Consider the following 23093-nt stretch of genomic DNA (forward strand, 5'->3'; position numbering starts at 1 on the left):
CCGGAGAGCCTCTCCCGAGGTTGCTGCAACTACATGGCATGACAGCATGGCATTAAAAGCAGAATTCTGTGATGGACTGCATGGGCTCGGGAATACTTCCAAAAATCCCCATCTGTGAACACAGTTTGCAGTGTCATCCAAACAAGCAAGTTAAAACTATCATGCAAAGTGGAAGCCATATCTGAACATGATCCAGAAATGCTGCCATCTTCTCTGGGCCAAAGCTCATTTAAAATGGTCTGTTGCAAAGTGGAAAACCGTACTGTGGTCAGACAAATAAAAATTTGACATTCTTTCTGGCAACAAGGGTGCTACATCCTCTGAACTAAAGAGGGGAGGGACCTTCCAGCTTGTTATAAGCCCTCTCTTATGGTATGGGGTGCATTACGGTGGATGGAATGGGCAGCTTGCCCATCTGGAAAGGCACCATCAATGCTGAAACATATATCCTAAGTTTTAGTATTTTTCAGAGAAGGCCTTGCATATTTAAGCAGGACAATGCTAAACCATATACATCTATAACAACAGACTTAAATGATCTGCCTACAGCCCAGACCTTTCAGCATTTCAAAATATTTGACACATCTGGAAAATTAAAAATACAACAAAGATGACCCAAGACTAGGGGTGCAACGGATCACAGTTGATCGGTGATCCGAACGGGTCACCCCCGTCGGATCGGAACACACTGTGATCCGCGGATTGCCACGGCTCCGGAGCTAGGCTGAAGCCGCAGCCTTTCCTAATGTTATGGCCGCGGCTTCGGCCTACCTCCGGAGCCGCGACCATAACGCTAGGAAAGGCCGCGGCTTCGGCCTAGCTCCGGAGCCGCGACCGTAACGCTAGGAAAGGCCGCGGCTTCGGCCTAGCTCCAGAGCCGCCGCCGTAACATTAGGAAAGGCCGCGGCTTCGGCCCTCCTCTGTTTACACCCACAGAGGAGGAGCCCGCACTCGTGGGACACACCGCTCGGGGGGGTCGGTCTCTGTACTGAGAGCAGGGGGGGTCTCTGTACTGAGAGCAGGGGGGGTCTCTGTACTGAGAGCAGGGGGGGTCTCTGTACTGAGAGCAGGGGGGGTCTCTGTACTGAGAGCAGGGGGGGCCTCTGTACTGAGAGCAGGGGGGGTCTCTGTACTGAGAGCAGGGGGGGCCTCTGTACTGAGAGCAGGGGGGGGCTCTGTACTGAGAGCAGGGGGGGGTCTCTGTACTGAGAGCAGGGGGGGTCTCTGTACTGAGAGCAGGGGGGGTCTCTGTACTGAGAGCAGGGGGGGTCTCTGTACTGAGAGCAGGGGGGGTCTCTGTACTGAGAGCAGGGGGGGTCTCTGTACTGAGAGCAGGGGGGGGTCTCTGTACTGAGAGCAGGGGGGGTCTCTGTACTGAGAGCAGGGGGGGTCTCTGTACTGAGAGCAGGGGGGTCTCTGTACTGAGGACAGGGGGGTCTCTGTACTGAGGACAGGGGGGTCTCTGTACTGAGAGGAGGGGGGGGGTCACTGTACTGAGAGGAGGGGGGGGGTCACTGTACTGAGAGGAGGGGGGTCACTGTACTGAGAGGAGGGGGGGGTCACTGTACTGAGAGGAGGGGGGGGGTCACTGTACTGAGAGGAGGGGGGGGTCACTGTACTGAGAGGAGGGGGGGTGTCTGCACCAAGGGGGTACTATAGTTGGTGGGGGGGGGGGGGGACATGTGGATATTACAGTGGGGGAGATTTTTTTTTTTGCTGATCCGAAAAATGATCCGATCCGTGACTCCTGATCCGAGGAACGATCCGAACCGTGAGTTTTTTGATCCGTTGCACCCCTAACCAAGACTGTTGAGCCGTTAGAATCCTATATTAGGCAAGAATAGGATAACATTCCACTCCCAAAGCTCCAACTGGTCTCAGTTCCCAGACGTTTACAGAATGTTAAAAGAAGAGGGGATGCTACAACGTGGTAAAAACACATCCCTGTCCCAGCTCTTTTGAGCCATGCTGCTGCCATCAATTTCAAAATGACCTTATTTGTTTCTTAAAATTTTATATTTTTTCAGTTTCAACATTTGATATGTTTTATATTTTCTATTGAAATGAAATATGGGTTTGTGAGATTTGCAAATCATTGCATTGTTTTTATGATCGATTTTGCATAGCCTCCCAACTTTTATGGAATGGAGGTTGTAAAAATAGTCTATTGTTAAAAGACACGATAGCAAGAATCATGTCCCAAGTATGAATTATATATGTACTGTGGAAGGCATATGCATTAGGACCATCTGTCGAACTGTGGCGTTTTTTTCCCCCCCACAATGATTTTACATACATTGGGGAGGGCTGCAAAATCAGACTTTGCTATACTTCCTAATGATATTGGATTGAATCCAATGTTTTCATTTATCAGTGAATTTGTCATGATTCTTTAATGCCAGCACTTATCCAGTGAAAGACTTAATTGCACTATGACATATGAAATCTGTTAACGATTGACTACTTAATGCTTCTCTGATTAAAGGTTATGTGCAAACCATGCAAAAAACGATTCTTTACTATACAAGATACTGATAAAATACCCACATTGTGCAATATTTAATCACTAGGAAGCGGATTTAAAAAACAAAAACACACAATGTTCCTTTAGAAAGAATTAAGAATCAGAATCACATGTTTTAAAAATATCTTCTTACAAAATGTGTCAGTGTGTCAAAATGTGTCAGTAATATAAAATTTACAAATTGGCCAAATAAATCTTTGCTATTATAGGAACTACAGAGTATCCACATTGTTCTGAATCCATGTTTTTAAAACGGTCAGTTACAACTCATGCCAAGATAGTAATACTAACACAAACTTATGAATAGTTACAGAAAAGATTTTCTCAAATATTTGATCTTAACATACTATTTAACATCACACATGTAGGACCGAAACTATGTGTATAACAAAGTTAGCTGAAAATCTTGTGGTTTTTCATGGAAGTCATCCAACAATACCTCATTAAAATGAACATCCTGCATCCCAACATCTTCCATCATAGATGCCTCTTCATCAATATTTGGAGTAATCACTCTGAAGGTTGAGCATCCCTGCCTAAACATTCCTGCAATATCACAACATAAAAAGGCAAAACACATCAATGGGTTTGAAATATTGACATGATTAATAAAATACCGTGCACCTATTTTATCAATCCATTAAATATATTTAATTACAAATATAATTTAGTAAAGCACAGTTTAGGTAAATTCTCACTGGGCATTTTTTATTAATTTGAAGCCAAAAATAAATTCATTCTTAAATCTTGCCCGCTTCTAGAGGCCAAACGCAGGATAGGATCCAACCTAGCCAACTTCTTAAAATTCAAAAATTCTGCTGACCAGTCAAATCCCCTGCCATCTAGATGTATAGAAACAAAGCCACAGCATATCAACACACACCCACACTTAAGTAATTTGATGATTATCAATTTAGTGGACACAATATTTTATATTTACAATTTTAATAATTTTACAATTATTTTTTTATTTATAGTAGAACTATAGGCAAAAATTTTTTTTTTTCATTCTGGATCGAGTTGGGGAATTTTATAACCCCTGTAAGGTTTATTTTTGCCATCTCTGTCCTATTTGTGAGATTTACCTTCACATCCAGTCCCCAAGTGAAAGAAAATCACAGAAAGTTAAGGAAATTTCTTGGGGACCCCCAGGTCATTAGAACTAGTGTCCCACTAAAAGATTTCCCCTCTATTACTTTTCCAGCAACAACCCAAAATTTGGCATAGATCGCTGCGGAGCTTGCGACATTCAATGCCCGGAAGTAGGAGCAAATACCTGGATTAGACAGGTATCTGCTCCACCCTGAAAGGTGCCAAATGTGACACTGGAGGGCAGGAGGATTCCGAGAACCAGAAGTTCAATTTTTGGACGGAACTCCACTTTAATGATAATGGTAAACGGGACAAATAGAGAGGGTGAATCTCCCTAGCAGGACACAGAGAGAAATAAAAACTTTTTCGTTTTGCACTTAGTTATTCCTTATATCCACAAGGGAGCCACAACATAATGCCATTAAATGAGACAGCAAATAGACAATAAGCAACACATTACAACATATCAGATGCATTCAGGACTAGAACAAAAGGACAAAATGGACAATCAGATAATCATTTGAAGACTTCTCTATGATATGAAAGGAAAAACAGAAAAATTCCATATTTGCTATACCTGCACCATTTAAGTTGTCAAAAAGATAGGTGGAAAAATGTAAGACCATGTAAATTCTTGGTTATTTTCAATGTAGTTTAAAGGGATGAAAATATAGTGATGAAAAAAAAGCACAAGATAATTATATAGTATAGGAACAAAGCAAGAGAGAAGGTGTGCTGAAAATGAGAGTGGAAAGAGTAGGATGGAACCAAGACAACAAAGGAGAAGAACCAACAATGGGGACACACACACACACACACAATGAGGAGGGATGGGGGATAAACTCCTGGACCAAAAACTGACATTTTATTTACAATGTTAGAGGGCACCAAATGCGGGAGGCATTAGGATGCTAAACTCCCTGTACATGGTCTAGGGGTCACTGTAGTGGTGTCATGGGCGAGGCAGTTGACTGGATAGTAAAAGCTTTTGGTACAGCCAATCGCACCTGCAGCCATGGCACTGGAATAAATATTTAGAACGAAGCTACCTTTTAGGATAGAATCACAATATTTTTAAACCGTGTGTGTAATCAAAACCTGAATGAGTACACCACATAGGGGGGCCATTTCCCCCATCATACAACACTAGTCTATGCTAAAGTACAGTACACTGTATTAAGTAGGCGGCTAGGGGGGCAATAGACTGCCAGATAATGCTAATGGATGACCCACCCGATCAGGTTAGACTGATAGGTACCCATCCTATGGCCCTAGATATGTGAAAAAACCTACGTTAGGCTTACCGGTAACGGTATTTCTATGAACCTTCCAGGACGGCACCCGAGAGATGATGGCTCCTCCCTGCAGGAAACACAATCACATGACAGTTTAAAAAGCCCCACCCTTCCCCTTGCTCCCCAGTATGTAATAGAGTAATCCTGAACTGGTTCACAAGGGACGTAGTCCTTATAGGTACTTACCTTTTTCCCTCCACATAGGGCGGGAAGTAGGCCTGCCGTCCTGGAAGGTTCATAGAAATACCGTTACCGGTAAGCCTAACGTAGGTTTTCTCTTATCACCTTCCAGGACGGCACCCGAGAGGATAATCAAGTATACACAGGCCTACCTTCAGGGTGGGACCACAGCTTGTAGAACCTTTCGACCAAAGGCTAAGTCTTGCTGTGATAACATTTCCACACGATAGTGCTTCAGGAATGTGTGATGGCTGGACCAGGTAGCCGCGCTGCGGATTTGTTCCCAGGAGGCCCCTGCTTTCTCAGCCCAGGAAGTTGCCAAGGATCTAGTAGAGTGAGCCTTGATTTTACTGGGAGCAGTCGCTCCGGTGCATACGTAGGCTATGGATATAGCCTCTCTAATCCATCTTGAGACTGAGCCCTTTGATGCCTGCAGTCCCTTCCTGGGCCCAGCATGTAGAACTAATAGGTGATTGGATCTCCTAAAACTCTTAGTTCTTTCTAGGTAATTAAGAAGACACCTTCTTACGTCTAAAAAATGAAATTTCTTTTCTTTCTCGTTCTTTGGTTCAGAACAAAAGGACGGCAATATTATGTCTTGCGTCCTATTAAATAAGGATGCCACTTTCGGTAAATACAGGGGGTCTGCTCTAAGAGTGATCCTATCTGCCTGTACTCTCAGGAAGGGTTCTTTCATGGATAGCGCCTGCAAATCCCCTACCCTCCTGGCCGAAGTAATGGCTAACAAAAAAGTCAATTTTAAAGTTAGAAACTTAAGGGAAACCTCTTCCAGAGGTTCGAATGGGTGTATAGATAACGCCTCTAACACCCTAGTTAAGTCCCAAGGCGGACAACTATGTTTCTGGACTGGAGACCCTCTTTCCCTGGCCAACAAGAAACGTCTAATCAGGTCCTCTTTGGCCAATCTTTTGTCAAGATAGACCGAGAGGGCCGCTATCTGGACCCGAAGGGTACTGACTTTTAGTCCCATGTCTACCCCATCCTGGAGGAAGTCCAGGATAACCGGGATAGAAGTTAGGGATACTTGTTTTTTCTTACCCCAGGAACAGAAGGTCTTCCACACCTTAAGGTAAATCTTTTGAGTTACTGATTTCCTGCTCATGAGGAGAGTACTAATGACCCTCTCTGAGCAGCCTTTGCGTTCTAAGATCTGGCGCTCACTAACCAGGCCGCTAGTTGAAAAAATTCCGGCTTGGGGTGAAGTACTGGGCCCTGCCTGAGGAGATCTGCCCTGTACGGGAGTTTTATTGGTTCCCTTATCGCCATGGATCTTAGGTTTGCGAACCAAGTTCTTCTTGGCCACCATGGTGCTATCAGAAGAATCTGGCCCGGGGACCTGCTGAGTTTTTGGAGAACTCGCGGGATAAGTATCACCGGCGGAAAAGCATAGGCCAGCCCGAAGTCCCAGGTCTGGGATAGTGCATCCAGACCCTCCGACTGTGGTTCCCTGGAAATCGAGAAGTACCTTCCCACCTTCCTGTTTTGTCGGTTGGCAAATAGGTCTATCTCTGGATTTCCGAAGAGCTGGACCAAAGTTTGAAAGACCTCTGGGTTCAGTTCCCATTCCTCCTGCCTCAACTGGTAACGGCTGAGGAAGTCCGCTTCTGTATTGTTCGTCCCCTTTATGTGTATGGCTGAAATGGAGACTACTCTTCCTTCTGCCCATTCCAAGATCTCCTTGGATAATTCTAATAGGGGGCTGGATCTGGTCCCTCCCTGGTGGCCTAGGTACGCTACCACTGTGGAATTGTCGGAGCTTACTAGGACTTCTCTGCCCCTGATGTCTTCCTGGAAGGCTATTAGGGCTTCCCCCACTGCTCTGAGTTCCCTGTAGTTGGATGACCTGCGAACTAGTGAGCTGTCCCATTGCCCCTGAGCTTTTTTCTTTTCCAGGTGGGCGCCCCACCCCCAGGAACTGGCATCGGTGGTAACCTTCACTGGGTTCCACTGTGCCCATGGTCGCCCTTCCTTCAGGTTTTGGTGAAACGTCCACCACTCCAGGGAGGTCAGGACCTGGGGGGTGAGCAGAATGTCCTGGTCTAGGGACTCCCTCTTTTTGTCCCATGAGGACAGGAAGAAGAAATGCAGTGTCCTGGCATGAAGCTGCGCCCAGACCACTGCTGGAATGCTGGCTGACATAAGGCCTAAGACTCTCAGAACACTTCTTCTGGAGAGTCTGGGGTTCTTTTTTAGGGCCCCTGCCGCTGAGGCTAGCTTTAGCACCTTGTCTTCTGGTAAGAAGAGCTTCTGCTGCCGAGTGTCCACTATATATCCCAGGAAGGTCTTGACCTGCTCTGGTTTGAGGGAGGATTTTTCTTTGTTGACTATCCACCCTAGACCCTCCAGGACTGCTATTACCCTGTTGGTGTCCAACGAGACCTGAATGGCAGACTTTCCTGATATCAGTAAGTCGTCCAGATAGGGTATAAGGGATATGCCCTGTAGGTGTAGGAATGCCGTAGCTTCCGCTAGGATTTTTGTGAATATTCTTGGGCTGGAAGTTAGCCCAAAGGGTAGTGCCCTGAACTGCCAGTGGAGGATTTCTCCTTCCACTACAACCGCAAACCTCAGGTATGCCTGGTGATCCACATGAATTGGCACGTGAAGGTAGGCATCTTTGAGGTCTAGGGTCACCATGAAGGCTTCCTTCATGAGGTTCTTTCTTACCGAATAAATACTTTCCATAGTGAATTTTTTGTATTCCAGAAACTTGTTCAGGTTTCTCAGATTCACTATTAAACGGTATTTTCCAGAAGGTTTGCGAACCACGAATACATGGGAATAAAATCCCCGGTATTGCTGATCCTTTGGTACCGGCACTATCACTAGTTGTTCTGCTAACTCCCTTATGCCCTGTAAGAGGGCAGATCTCTTCAGAGCATCCCTGGGAAGATGTGTAAGCGTGACCATAGAGGGGGGTGTCGTCAGAAATTCTAGACGATAGCCCTTTTGAATTATTAGGCGAATGTAGGGACTGTTCGAAATTTTTTCCCATTGGGGAAGGAATTGGGACAGTCGACCCCCCACTTTGATCTCGGCGTCACTTGGATTGCTTGTCGCCGGCTTTTGGAGGAGGGAAAAGCAGGTTGTTCCTCTTATTCCCTTTACCAAAGTTCCAGCGCCTGTAAGGTTCCTTTTTGGATTTTTGTTTACCCTGCCCCTGGGGGCCTCGAAAAGTTTTTTTGAAAACTTCTTTTTTGGGTTTAACTGGAAATTTTTTGCCTTTTTCTGATGACCTGGCCAGGACATCATCTAGGTCTTTGCCAAACAACAGGGAACCCTGAAAGGGGATACCACATAATTTACCCTTGGATGTTACATCTCCTTCCCAGGCTTTAATCCAAACTGCCCTCCTAGCTGAGTTAATGAGGGCTGCCGTTTTAGCTGATGCTCGTGCAGATTCAATTGCTGCATCTGCTAGGTAAGCAATCGCTTTCCTTATCACTGTAAGTGATTCAACTACTTCTTCTGCATCAGTATTCTGAGCCATGTGCTCGGTGAGCGTTTCCACCCATATATCGGTGTTCCTAGCTACGCATGCTGCTGCTAGAGCTGGACTCAGTGCTGCCGAGTTGGCCTCCCAAGCTTTTCTAAGGAGAGATTCTGCTCTACGGTCCATCAGATCCTTGATGTTACCCGCATCCTCAAAGGAGAGATCAGACAATTTAGTGACTTGCGACAAGGCCGCATCAAGTCTAGGGAGTTTAAAAAAGACCTCCTCGTCTTCCTGGGAGAAGGGAAACCTTCTTTTCCAGGTTTTTTGTTTGATAATCCTCCTTTCAGGATCTCTCCACTCCTGTAGGACTAATTCCTTGAGGGACTGGTGTAGGGGAAATACTTTAGATTGGGTGTCGCCCAAACCCCTATAGACCTTATCCTGTGCTGATGCTGCTTTAGGGGTCTCTGGTATCTCCTCTGTGGCGTAAATTGCCTGGAGGAGACCCTCCAGATCTTCCACGGCAAAGAGGTGTCTCCTAAGACGTGCGTCTTCCTGGGACTGACTAATTGGGTCCCCGTCTACCTCTCCTGAGCTGTGCCGGGACCTGGGTAAGCTTGCTACCTCACTTTCTTCACCCTCTATCTCCCCCGGAGGGGGATTTTGCGGTGATGTGAAGAAGGCACTTGGGCCCCTAGAAAAGGGGTTTTCTTGTGAGGAAGTGCCTTCCCTGGGGGTAAGATCCTCTGTCCCAGTCTGAGCTGTCTGACCAGCTGCCTCCCGGAAAGCTTTTACTGTTGCTAACATTTCTGTTTGCATAGATGCAAGAAAATTCTTCATCATTGCCGCAGCCTCCTTCCCTGCTAAAGTATTAATACATTTGTAGCAGAAAGGCTTAGAGTAAGATTTGGGGAGTTTCTCTCTGCAATTCCCACATTTCTTAGAGGAACTATGCCCTGTAGCGGCAGGAGACTGAGCTGAGGCCTCCTGGGCTCCGCTGGGGGATTCTGAAAGACATGAGGTATACACACATTACTCTGTCTTTTTTCCCAAAGACTGCTGGCTGTACTGGGGAGGAGAGAAAACAGACTAGAAGAAGGGCCAGATCCTGCACTGGTCGTTCCCTAAAAGTTTGGGAAATCTTCACTGCTTCCCTCCTCCCTTTCCAGGGGGATTCGTACTTACCGACCCCCGACCTGGATCTGCCAGCGGTCGCATCTGTCTTTCCGTCCTCTTCCATGAGGAGGGTGACTTGGTCCTGGCTGTCGGTACTCCTACACGAGTCGTCCACAAGCCGACCTGCCCACCGCTCAGCGCTGTCTCACGTTGCCGACAGGAACTTCCGGGTTACGCCGCCGGGAACCGCCCACTTCCTGTGATGCGGTTCCTGTTCCCAGAACGAGGCTTGGAACGCAGCATTTGAATTTTGAAGACCCGGGAACAGCCCTTTCGATGGCGGTGGTTTCAACAGCACTCAGTGATGGCTCACCTCCCCGCAGCTCAGAGCACTGGTGTGTATAGGGGGCGACCTGTGAGTTTGGACCGAAGTCTACAGGTTAGTTCAGCCCTCCCCGGCCTCCCTAAAACCTGTCTCACAGGGGTACCTTCGACCCTCCCCGGTCTCTAGGTTTTAACAAAAAAATAAACGTGTCGCTGTGTTTGGAGAAACACAATCAATACTGGGGAGCAAGGGGAAGGGTGGGGCTTTTTAAACTGTCATGTGATTGTGTTTCCTGCAGGGAGGAGCCATCATCTCTCGGGTGCCGTCCTGGAAGGTGATAAGAGAAACATAGTGTTTTACATAGTTATATTGTTAAGTTGAAAATGGACACAATTCCATCTAGTTCAGCCAACAGAAAAAAATAAATAAAAAAAATATAGAATACTTCTATATTCACAATCCTACATATACAGCATATTTATAGGAAGGTGGGAAAAAAATCAACCCCAACAAAGTTTGATCCAATTAGCTCTAGTGGGGGGAAAAAAATATTTCTTGGTTCCTGAGTAGACAAACTGGATATTCCTTGGATTAACTATACCTAGTGTTATTATCTGTAAATAGTAATATCCAGTTTTGTGCATTTAAAAGAGAATCCAGCTCTTTTTAAAACAATCTACTGAGCTAGCCAAACTAGTACTTGAGGGTGTTTATTCTACATTTTTGCAGCTCTTACTGTGATAAATTTATATTTGTGGAGGATGTGTTATCTCTTCCTCAAGATGTAAAGAATGCCTCCTTGTCCTCTGTAATGGCTTTAAAACGTGAATACCTTTACGCCACCAAGTTCACTATGTGGACCACTTATGTATTTATACATGATGATCATATCCCCCCTCTCCCCTTAATGGTCTCTTCCCAAGAGAGGAATTCAGTTCAGCTAATGTGGCTTTTTTTAATTCCACAGAGATACAACAGCCAAAGTAGTCAAGTAGGCAGCAAGACCAATGTGAAGCTTCTCCCCACCTAGATTAGACTATCCCCATATAGACCCCAGAAGAAAACTAGTATTTACAATACCAGTATTCCAACCATCACAGCCACAACAAGACCCCAGGGGCAATTACAAAAGATCAGGGTGATGAACGGATACCGATAGTGGAACAACGGGGAAGGGAGGGTCAATGAGGACAAAAACCTCAATAACTGCCTCCCCCTCCACTGCACCCTGACTCAATATCATAGTATTTTTAAACTGGAATATAAAGGGAAACGTTCTGGTACAGAATGCACACTCAGTCTTCTGTAAATTATAATAGTTTCCTTTATTGTTATTCACTTGAAGAAAACGTTTAGAGAAGCTTATCTAAATTCTCAAAGTAATAAATGCATTATAAAAAGACTTGACAGCACCCATTATCTATATATGCTCACCTTTCCGCGTCAGGTATTCTGCTACCAGAGCCGCCACGTGTACATAGCACATTGCTGCCTACACAGCAGAAGAAAACACAAGATACTCTGATTACATACAGCACACAGTTCATCTGCAAGCGTTTGATATAAACAAACCTTTGATTAGAGTCCATCATATGATTAAAGCTTCTGTAAGGGCTGGTTCATACCACAAAAACGCACTCTAGATCCATTTAGGAATATGCGTTTTATACGTTTTGACGCTTCCAATTAATTTTTGATGCATTTTGTACTTGGGTCTGGTGTGTTTTTGATGCGTTTCAGTGCATTCCAGTATGTTTTTAATGCATTTTACCGTTTTCCAGTACAGTCCAGGAAAAATGCAGCATGTTTTTTTTCCTGGAACTGGAAAGCCCTGGAACTGACCGCACTGGTGTCAACTATGCAATTAGAAACCATATAACCTATTTTCCTTGTGTTTTTGATGTAGAGGGAAAAAAACAAAAAACGCACTGACTGCATGTGGTGTGAACTAGCCCCAATTAAGTTTTTTTTCCTCAATTCTATTGCTTTGCTCAGAAATGTTGCAATCTGTTTATAGAAAAGTTTCTTTATGTGATGTTTCATTCAGTGATAACATGCAAGTAGGCCAATTACAGAAACTGCAGCAAAGCTTGCTCACATCAACTAATCAAATTTTATCTGTGTAGAGAAAAGTCCCAGTGCTGGGAAAAAACTCTCCCCTTTCTTTTATTTGGCAAAAAACAAGAACCCCAAGTGCTTTCAAAACACACTGAAAATATATATACCAGAGATATATTATATACATTATTTGAATCAAAAAGGCTAGCAACTCGGATGTTCATGAATAAAAGTACTTTATTGGTTACATGGGTACAGTCTATACACTGATGCATTTTGGCTAAGAAGCCTTCATCAAAGCTTTGACGAAGGCTTCTTAGCCGAAACTCGTCAGTGCATAGCCTTTACCCAATAAAGTAGTTTTTATTCAAGAGCATCCGAGTTGCCAGACATTTTTGATTCAAGTATTGTATTTGTGGGGCCTGAACGTCCTAGCTAGAGCACTGGATCACATTTCGTGGATTAGCAGTGGAGCTGGGGTAACATTTTGTTTCTATTATCTACATTATACCTCTGAGTTCCAATAATATAACTACACAAACAATATCTACATCTATGCGCTCCCCACCCCCCCAAAACCATACCAGGCCGCATGCCCTCAACATAGGATAGGTGCTTGGGGGGGGAGCACGGGTGATTGATTGTCCCCCTGGAACATTGCATGCAGCCCGGCAGGTCAAGAAAGGAGAGGGGCTCAATCCTGACCTGCCAGGCTGCAGGCTCAGATAAGGGTCTGGTATGGATCTGGAAATGTATTCAATTTTGGCGTGGGGTTCCCCTTCAAGATCTTTAGAGCACAAGTCACATCACAAGTCGGATCAACCGAATTCGATGCGACTTCCGATCAAATCAATGGGCTGAAAGTCGGACCAATTCAAACGGCTCTCAAAATAACTATTGATTTTGATATGTCCAAAAAAATAAAAAAAGCTTAACGCTCCTAAAATCCTGTATGTGCATGAGGCCATAGACCAAGACGGAGAGGCTTTTTTAACCACCTCAATACAGGGCACTTTCACCCTCTTCCTGCCCAGGCATTTTTTAGCTTTCAGCCCTGTCACACTTTGACAATTGCGTGGTCATGCAACACTGTACACAAACTTATTTTTTTTATATTTTTCTTGATAAAAATATAGCTTTCTGTTGGTGGTATTTAATCACTGCTGGGATTTTTCTAAAAATAAAGAAAAATGACCAAAGTTTTGAAAAAAAAAGTTACATTTTATAAATAAATAAATGTTCTCCTTCACCGATGTGCGCTGATGAGGCTGCACTAATATGTTGTACTGATAGGTGGCACTGGTAGGCACCGATGGGCGGCACTGACTGGCATAACTTAAGGGCATTGATTGGTGGCACTGATGGGGCTTTCCTGTAATCAGGGCACTGATGATCAGTGCCCTGATTACATGTCCAGGTCTCCTCTGTGAGGAGATGCTGCTGATTGGCACTCCTCACCACACATTCTGTCAGTGTCAGCTTCTCTGCATTTCTGTAATAACATGTGGCCGGGTGTGATTGGACACACCTGATCACATGGTTAAAGAGCCGTGGCCGCAGCTCTATGCAGAGATCGGGGTGGCGCCTTGTCCTCTAGCAACACAGCGTGGCCACGATTGCCACGGATGCGCAATAGCGGCCGTTCTGGGGTGCCGTCATAGGACGTCCTCCCAGAACAAGAGCCAAACCGTCCCTCCGTCATACGACGGTGGGCGGGTGGCAAACTGCAAAAAAAAAGTCTGACGCTGGTAAAAGCAGCTGTAAAAATACTATGTGTATGAGGCCTTGCAGTGACTATAGTGCAATTCTTCCAATCATGAAAAAAATCTGACTATAATAATATTTTTTTTTTCAGAAGTCAAAACTGTTGAAAAATAAAAGTTCCAGAGCAGTAATTCCAATTTACTGAATTGCCTGATCTGACTGTACAATACTTTATACAGTTTGTGGTATACTTAATAAAGATACTTTTCTAGCTTTACCTTACACAGCATGCTGTGTAAATGGGCAAAATTTATGTGTTTAGCCCCCCAAAGAAATGCTTAGCCAATGCTGTTTGTAAATACAGTGACTATGTGAAACCTGCTCTTCATGTAGCACTCTTCCTGTAACATGGTTATCATGTGCAGCAAAGCTGCTTTCAGCTTCACACAGTGTTGTGTACAAATATGGACATACACTATATTACCAAAAGTATTGGGACACCTGCCTTTACACATACATGAACTTTAATGGCGTCTTAGTCTGTAGGGTTAATATGGAGTCGCAGCTATAATAGCTTTAACTCTTCTGGTAAAGCTGTCCACAAGGTTTAGGAGTGTTTATGGGAATGTTTGAACATTCCTCCAAAAGTGCATTTGTGTGGTCAGGCACTGATGTGGACGAGAAGGCCTGTCTTGCAGTCTCCGCTCTAATTTATCCCAAAGGTGTTCAATGGGGTTAAGGTCAGGACTCTGTGCAGGCCAATCCAAGTTCCTCCCCCCCAAACTCGCTCTTCCACGTCTTTATGGACCTTGCTTTGTGCACTGGTGTACAGTCATGTTGGAACAGGAAGGGACCATCCCCAAACTGTTCCCTTAAAGTTGGGAGCAAGAAATTGTCCAAAATGTCTTGGTACGCTGACGTCCGAAGAGTTCCCTTCACTGGAACGAAGGAGCCAAGCCCACCCCTGAAAAACAACCCCACAACATAATCCCCCCCCCCCCCCCCCTCCACCAAATAATTTGGACCAGTGCACAAAGCAAGGTCCAAAAAAACATGAATGAGCAAGTTTGGAGTGGAGGAACTTGACTGGCTTGCACAGAGTCCTGACCTCAACCCGACAGAACACCTTTGGGATGAATTAGAGTGGAGACTGCGAGCCAGGCCTTCTCGTCCAGATCAGGGCCTGACCTCACAAATGCGCTTCTGTAAGAATGGTCAAACATTCCCACAGGCACACCTAAACCTTGTGGACATCCTTCCCAGAAGAGTTAAAACTGTTATGGCTGCGAAAGGTGGGCCAAACCAATATTGAACCCTATGGACTAAGACTGGGATGACATTAAAGTTCATGTGCGTGTGAAGGCAGCCTTTGATGCTGCAATTGCACACATCTTCAAAGATTAAGGCCTCATTCACACCATATGTGCATAAAAACTGATGCGTGTTAGGCAGACCCATTCATTTCAAATGCATGTCAAACTAGTGCGGCTCAATTGTTCAAAACAAAGGGCACTGCAAAGTGCAGATATATGAAGTTTTACATGTTGTGGTGCACTACAATGCACTGTATGTATGTGTGTGTTGTGGTGCACTACAATGCACTGTATGTATGTGTGTGTGTGTTGTGGTGCAATCAATAAGGAATGGCAGTGCACATATATTGTACCACAACTTACTGTAAAACAATATGTAAGGTGTGTTGTGCTGTGAACAAGCACTATGAAAAATACACACAAGAAAAAAACTATTTAGAATTCGTTGTCTATTGGAGGCAAGCGCACACGCGCTTATACTATCCTTTAAGGTAAACATATTTTCTTAATTGTACCTCTGATAAATCCCCATGTTTGACATGAATCCTGGCCATGCTGTCTAACCAGGTTTTCCTGAGCTCAGGGGTGCTGGCATAGGACTTTGCCAGGCTGTATTGAAGGTCTACCAGCATTTCTGGGTCATTCTCATGCTCCTTCATCTGTGCTGTGGCCATTAGTACAGTGCGGATTCTTTTCGTAAGATCTTTTACATCAGAAGGGAACGTTGTATGCTGTAGAACAAAAAAAATGTAATAAAAATAAAATAATCAGCTTTACTTGGCAGGTTTTATTTTTCTTCTGTGGTAACATACAATAATTTAGTGGGTAAAATTATGTAAAACGGATATAACAGTTATAAAATGTTATTAAAGTGAATTACTGGCTTATTTTCCATATTAACTCATCAAAATTCGATCTGAAGGCACAGACCAGTACAAGGTAGAGTCCGAATGGTTGCTATAGGTTATTGCACTTAAAAAGGAACCCATCATGGGAAAAAGTTGTAAGCTGCCAGTAAACGCTCCTATTGAGAATGCTAGTTTACTGTCCGTTTTGTGGATAGTAATGCTTCAGTGATTTTTTGTCTCATTAACCTAGAACAAGTATACTGACACATCCGAGAATGATTTGCAGGCTTCTTCTGAGTCTGTGACTCAAAAAGCATTGAAGCCACACACAGCAAGGCTTCCAGGTTTTTCTCATTACAAGTGTACAAAAAAATATTGATTCAAACGCAGTCCCACTATGAGAGATTATCCTCCTCCTGCACAGTTCATGATAACAAACCACAGACAATGATAAGGATGAATGCAGCCCGTCCACCACAGATAGTCCTAGCTTCTCAATTCAAAGATTTGACCTGAACAGGTCACATAGCATGAATCCCAACACCATGAGGCATCAACATCCAGCGCTCAAGCAACGATGTATAAAAACGATCCCGCAATCGGGTCGGTATGTAAACCTAAGAAAGAGATCTAATGCTCTCAGATTGATACGTTTTTTTTTCAGCAAAAATTGTATAAAAATCCACTTACAAATCTAGCACTTCAAACCAAGTGCAGGTGTGATGGCAAGGGTATTGTTTCAAACCAAGGAGATGGCCACGGGGGATGTCATACGCAACTCCTCCGCCCGACTTCCTCAGTGGGTTCAGAGTAATGTAGACAACCCGCTCCGTTATATAGTGAATGCAAAAGCATTCTGACGCCAATCTCTCTCGACAGAACGGCGCAGCCTCACAATGTATCCTGCCTAACATATAGGCTGTAAGAGAACCAATACAACTGTAACATGAAATGTTACAAACAAATGATTTAAAATTTAAAAAGGATTCAATCCATTATTTTCACTTGAAAGAGTTCTAGAAATAATATTAAGAAATGTAAAGAGTTTGGTTCATCTGTTATACATGTAGCGCCCCCTTGCTTTCAGCATGGGCACTACGCCTACATTTCGTGGGGAAGGGAGAGTTACTTTTCTCCCTTCCAGTGTTTGTTTAAATTTGGGACCTCTGTCATTCTGGAAATGTCCACTGGGTCAGTCTGCGGTCAGGGAGTGCAATGCCAGCCCTGGCCGGCAGCTGGCGCCAGAGGTGTTCTAACAGAGCAGATCTTCTCCCAGCAGCCAATTAGAGGATGTTTTCCCTCGCAGGGCATGCTGGGGGAGGGTATATCTGGGACAGAGGTCATGTGTTGAGAATCTTTTCGCGGGGTCCCAGTTGCGGTACCCACCTTCAGGGTACGCGCATCCATGGACCCCGCCGGCGCGGCCCACCTGGCCATAGCTGAACTTTGCAGCGAGCCTCATCCTGATGAGAGAAGGGATCTCAGCGTTCCGCTGGGTACCAAGGCTTATTGACAGAATCCCAGCCTGGGATCGGGTGTCCGGACCACTGACTGGTATGCTTGCTGTCATCCGGGGACCATTTATAGAAAAGTCTACTGGAAGGATTCTCTTTCCTTATTCACCCAAGTCCTCTATTGAAATTGGCCTGTGGCAGGGGCCCTAGAGACAGGTCTGCGTGAGAGGCCGGTTCCTCCCAGTATTATCCAAAGTGACGCTCCGGCTGCCAGGCCTATCATAGGGGTCTGTCTGGGGGCACTTCACCCACTCCGAGCAGAGTGGCGACGTGTTACAAAAATTGGTTCGATGCAGAGCAGCGTATTGCTCAGTTCTATATCCAGGCCTGATACCGCATGGTTCTCTTTTTCTTCCTTCAACAACTTTGACCTTCCTAAATTAGTTTTAATGTTGGCAGTGTTTGGCCTGGGCAATAAAGCATTGAAAACTCTTTATTGGATGTCTGGACTCCACTCACTGTTGCTATTCTCACAAGTTACACCCCTAGACACTGCCAGGGTAACTTAGTAGGCCGATCCCAAATCAACCAGCGGCTCCTTCGGGGGTAGCGCTACATACATAAATATCAAATTGGGGATCTCATCACCGGTGCTACAGTAGGTGTCGTTTACATGTTGGCATGCGAGTGTGGACCACAGTACATTGGGAGGACAAGTAGGGCATTACATGTACAAGTAGGTGAACACATCAATAATATTAAAAAGGGGCTTAAAAAAAAACACACAGCATGTCCAGGCATTTTAGAATATGTCATCATTGCAACCCTAATGCTTAGAAATTTTGGTATTTTTTTTCGCCAGTGGAGTCGCAGAGAGTCATTCTAAATATAGGAATTTAAGGTTATGTCCTCTGCAGACTTGTATGTGGACTTTGATCTTAATCGTTTTATTTCAGATAGATAGCGTTTTTTTTTTAAAATAATTTTTATTACATGTTTATATGTGACTATTATGTTAAATATGTTAAGGGACTGGCTGTGGTGTGACAACATTGTTTTATATTTTAGTTATTGATTCCCAAGTTTGCCTTTTTTGGGGAAGTGCCCCTTTAATGGAGAACGGGGGTTATTATATATCGTGGTAAGTGGGATTTGTATGTCCCCAATGCATATATAATTTTAGCTCAGTCAGGTTGAACATAATGGATAGAAGCCTTTTTAAATTTTAAATCATTTGTTTGTAACATTTCATGTTACGATTGTATTGGTTCTCTTACAGTCTATATGTTAGGCACGATACATTGTGCGGCTGCGCCGTTCTGTCCAGAGGGATTGGTTTAATTGGCGTCCGGTTGCTATGGCATTCACTATATATCCAAGCAGATTACATAGGTTGAAAAAAAGACGAGTCCATCCAGTTCAACCATAAAGTAAATAAAATAAAAAACATCGTACAATCCAATATACCCATTTCTATACCCACAGTTGATCCAGAGGAATGCGAAAAACCTTGCTGCAGCAGGGCAAAAAATTCCTTCCTGATCCCCTGAGGGGCCATCAAATTTTCCCTAGATCAACTTTAGATATAAATGTCAGTACCCAGCTATATTATGTACATTTAGGAAAGCATACAGGCCTCTCTTAGACCCCTTTCACACTGAAGCGTTTTTACAGCGTGTTTGCGTTAAAAATAGCGCTATTAAAACGCTCAAACGCTCTCCATGCATCTCAATGGACCCTTTCACACTGATTCCTGCAAGCAGCATCTTTGGAGCAGCTTTTGGGCACTGAAAAAAATGCTCCAAAAACGCCCCTCTCCATTGAAATGAATTGAAAGCGCTGTAAAAATGGCTTACTCTTTCACACTGAGGCACTGCAAAAACGCCCTAAAACGTTAGGGTCTTAGCGGTGCTTTACCAGCACATTGGGATTGCAGATGAGGCTTTGCTTGAATAACACTCAAAAAACGCCCCAGTGTGAAAGGGGCCTTAAAGTAATCTACTGAGCTGGCCAGAACCACATCTGGAGGGAGTCTATTCCACATTTTCACAACCCTTACTTTGAAGAAACCTTTCTGCATTTGGAGATGAAATCTCTTTTCCGCTAGACGTAAAGAGTGCCCCCATGTCCTTTGTGTTGACCATAAAGTGAACACCACCAAGTTCACTATATGGACCCCTTATATATTTGTACATGTTGATCATAATCCCCCTTAATCTCCTCTTCCCAAGAGTAAATAAATTCAGTTCCTTTAATCTTTCCTCATAGCTGAGCTCCTCCATGCCTCTTATCAGTTCGGTTGACCTTCTCTCCACTTTCTCCAGTTCCCCGATATCCTTTTTGAGAACTGGTGCCCAAAACTGAACTGCATATTCCAGATGAGGTCCTACTAATGATTTGAACAGGGGGAAAATGATATCTCTCTCTCTGGAGTCCATACCTCTCAATACAAGGAAGGACTTTGCTTGCTTTGGAAACCGCAGCTTGGCATTGCATGCCATTATTGAGCTTATGATCTACCAAAACCCCCAGATCCTTTTCCACTATGGATTCCCCAGTTGTACTCGCCCTAGTATGTATGATGCATGCATATTCTTAGCCCCGAAGTGTATAACTTTACATTTATCAATATTAAACCTCATCTGCCACATAGTCGCCCAATTAGACAGTGCATTGATAGTGGTTGTCTACATTACTCTAAACCTGCTGAGAAAGTCCTGCCCATAGGACGTAACGTGTATGGGGGGAGGAGTTACGTATGACGTCAACCCGTGGCCATCTCCTTGGTTTGAAACAATACCCTTGCAATCACGCCTGCACTTGGTTTAAAGTGCCATGTTTATAAGTGGATTTTTTGACTTTTTTTTGCTGAAATAAAACGTACCAAATTGGAGAGCATTAGATCACTTTCTTATGTTTACATAGCGACCCAGTGGCGGGATCGCTTTATACATCGTTGCTTGAGCACTGGATGTCAATGTCCCATGGTGTGGGATACATGCTCCTTGTTTGTTGTACTGCTCAATGTTGCAGGGCACTTGCAGAATGGCCTCATTCACTTGAATGGGTTATGCTTGGCAGGTGCTACACCCATCAACCATGACAGTGTGATAAAAGCACGTCTTAACTATGTGGTTTTACCTCACCCAAACTGCAAATGTAAATGAATCCTTACTGTTCTGAGCCCCCTAAAAGGCTGCTGCTTTCATATTGATGTGTTGTGGTTTATCTTCACCGCGGGTGCAGCACAGTGCATCTGCAAATTTCTTGGATTGGCTGCGCTTTGCCATAGACTTACATTCTATCCCGCAGGTGTGGTGCACTTTCTGAAAATGCACCAAAACTCTTGCTTTCAGGAGTTTTGGTGTGTTTTCATAAAGTGCACCAAACCCACAGGGTATAATAGAAGTCTATGGCTAAGCACATAAAAGCTGCAGGTACACTGCACCCTCGGTGTGAGTAAACTACAGCGCATCAATGTGAAAGCAACTTTATACTATTATGTCCAGTGTATTGCTTCACACTGACCTGAAGATCTCTTCTGCTGCTAGTACCACTCTGGAGATCGCTAGCCAGGATAAGAGGTGGAGTGCAGTTGGCATCACTTCCACATTGGACAGGAGCCAGCACTACAGGAGGAGGCATCGGCTTATGTGGCTCTTGCTCCCTACTACAGCTCCAACCTTACAAGTAGCCCCTTTACATTGCATTCTGTTTGATGCTCTGGAATAGTGGGTCAGCAAGCCCAGACTGCGATCTACCAGTCACCTGGCCGCGATCTACTGGAAGATGGCGATCTACAGGTTGCAGACCCCTGTATTAGAATATACACCAATCAGCCATAACTTTATAACCACCACCTAATATTGAGCAAGTCCACCTTTTTCCAACAAAACATTCTGCAAGAACAGAGTTCAACAAAACAAATTGTGTTGTCTGAATAGCACAATTTACTGGGAAATTACCTTTAGGTTTATATGATATACACTTGGCATATTAGATAATACCAACCTTTATGAGCCGGTCACTGTTTGCACAGTTGTTGATGATGGAGAGAGACTGCTGGAATCTTGTGCCTCCAATTCCAACCACATCTGCTATAAGCTGGCTTACGGATATGATCACCTAGAAGATATGGTCCAAAGAGAGCTGAAAATTATAACAAAACACACACCTACTACATACCTGAAAGTTCCTCGTTTGGCACACACCTTCCTGCCCAGAGGCAGAATACTTTATTCCATTAGATTCCCGCTGGGAAAGGTTTGCAATAAAAATATTAAAGCACTGCACTGTCACATGGGGAGAGTCCAGAGTATGCATATAGAAACTTGTAGGTTACCCAAGGTGGCATTTGCTGCTCCTGGCAGCTGACTGGAGCAGCAGTGGAGTGAAGGAAAGCAAGTATTTGTTGCTGGGAAGGGGAAATTAAAGTGACCCATTGTGGGCCAATCACAGGATCACTATGGAAGTACACTTATTTTACAAGGGCATTATAGTATTTTATAACTTGGTTCACCAACAGGGACAGATTTTCACTTCTGTCTTACCTAGACCAACATTCTACTACTGAAAGATGACACTCATTAACCTTAAATTGTTACTAAACCTAGGATCCTGAATTCATTACATCTGGTCCCCCACAGTACATGGAAATGCAATTATTTTAGTAAATATAAACTGCCAAATACCTTTTCTCATCAGCAATATTATAGCAGTCTTATGACTTGTATCAGTGGCTGTTAAAGTCTCTTCTGACTGTCCTATGAGGATGCATGACCCCTGACCCTGTGCCTGTACAGTGCAGATTAGCCCTGTGCTGATCACATGCACTCTCCCAAAAAAAAAACTCTAGCAATAAACACCAAACTGAGCATGTGCAGAGTGCCAATGCTCTGTACTATGAGAAGATGGATTGGGGACAGTAAAAGAAGGGGAGGAACAGAGAAGACAGGATCAAACAGCCTTTTTTCACACAATGTGCAGTCTTAAGCCCTTGGGCTCCACAGCGAGTATAACAAGCATGCTTTACTACAGATGACCAGTGCAACTCAAAAGGAAATCAATTTAAAAAAGCTAACAAAAGTCCTGGGTGGCTTAACTCCAACGTACAAATGCATATAAAAGCAAAGGAGAAGGCCAAAAAATACAAGGCTGAGGGGTCATTAGCATTTCAACTTTACAAAGAATGCAACACGAAATGTAAGGGTGCAATCAAGGCGACTAAGATAGAACACAAAAAACACATAGTGGAGGAGAGTAAAAAAAAAAAAAATTCTTTAAGTACATAAATAGTAAGAAAGGGAGGTCAGAACATATTGAATTTATTCTTCTACTCAGTCCTCACAAGGGAAACGGGGGATTCTGTAATGTTTATCGTCATAACACAGGGGAGAACCTCTGGGGGAATCTAGGATGGAAAAGAACCTGGGGGGTCATAGTAGATGACAGGCTCAGCAATGGCATGCAATGCCAGGCTGCTGCAAGCAAGGCCAACAGAATATTAGCATGCATTAAAAAGGGGATTAACTCCAGAGATAAAACAATTACTCTCCCACTCTACAAGACTCTTGCCCGGGTGCACGTAGAGTATGCCGTCCAGTTCTGGCACCAGATCTCAGGAGGGATGTGCTGGAACTGGAGAGGGTCCCGAGAAGGGCAACAAAGCTAATAAAAGGATTGGAGCATCTCAGATATAAGGAAAGACTCCAAGCATTGAACTTATTC

At 44.2% G+C, this 23093-nt stretch overlaps 1 protein-coding gene across 18 annotated transcripts in view; it reads right to left on the reverse strand.

Annotated features, from left to right (window-relative positions):
• The window catches only part of DOCK9 (dedicator of cytokinesis 9), a 365118-nt gene that overhangs the window by 37391 nt on the left and 304634 nt on the right, over window positions 1–23093 (reverse strand). For all 18 annotated transcript variants that reach the window (XM_040336152.1, XM_040336151.1, XM_040336141.1 and 15 more), the window contains exons 42-45: window positions 21378–21491; window positions 15580–15795; window positions 11424–11481; window positions 2964–3070 (exon numbers count right to left, since the gene is read on the reverse strand). In XM_040336152.1, coding sequence (XP_040192086.1) covers window positions 2964–3070; window positions 11424–11481; window positions 15580–15795; window positions 21378–21491 — 495 coding nt within the window. The remainder of the gene's footprint in view (window positions 1–2963; window positions 3071–11423; window positions 11482–15579; window positions 15796–21377; window positions 21492–23093) is intronic.

The sequence above is a fragment of the Rana temporaria genome, chromosome 2, assembly GCF_905171775.1.
Source record: "Rana temporaria chromosome 2, aRanTem1.1, whole genome shotgun sequence".
Lineage (NCBI taxonomy): Eukaryota > Metazoa > Chordata > Amphibia > Anura > Ranidae > Rana > Rana temporaria.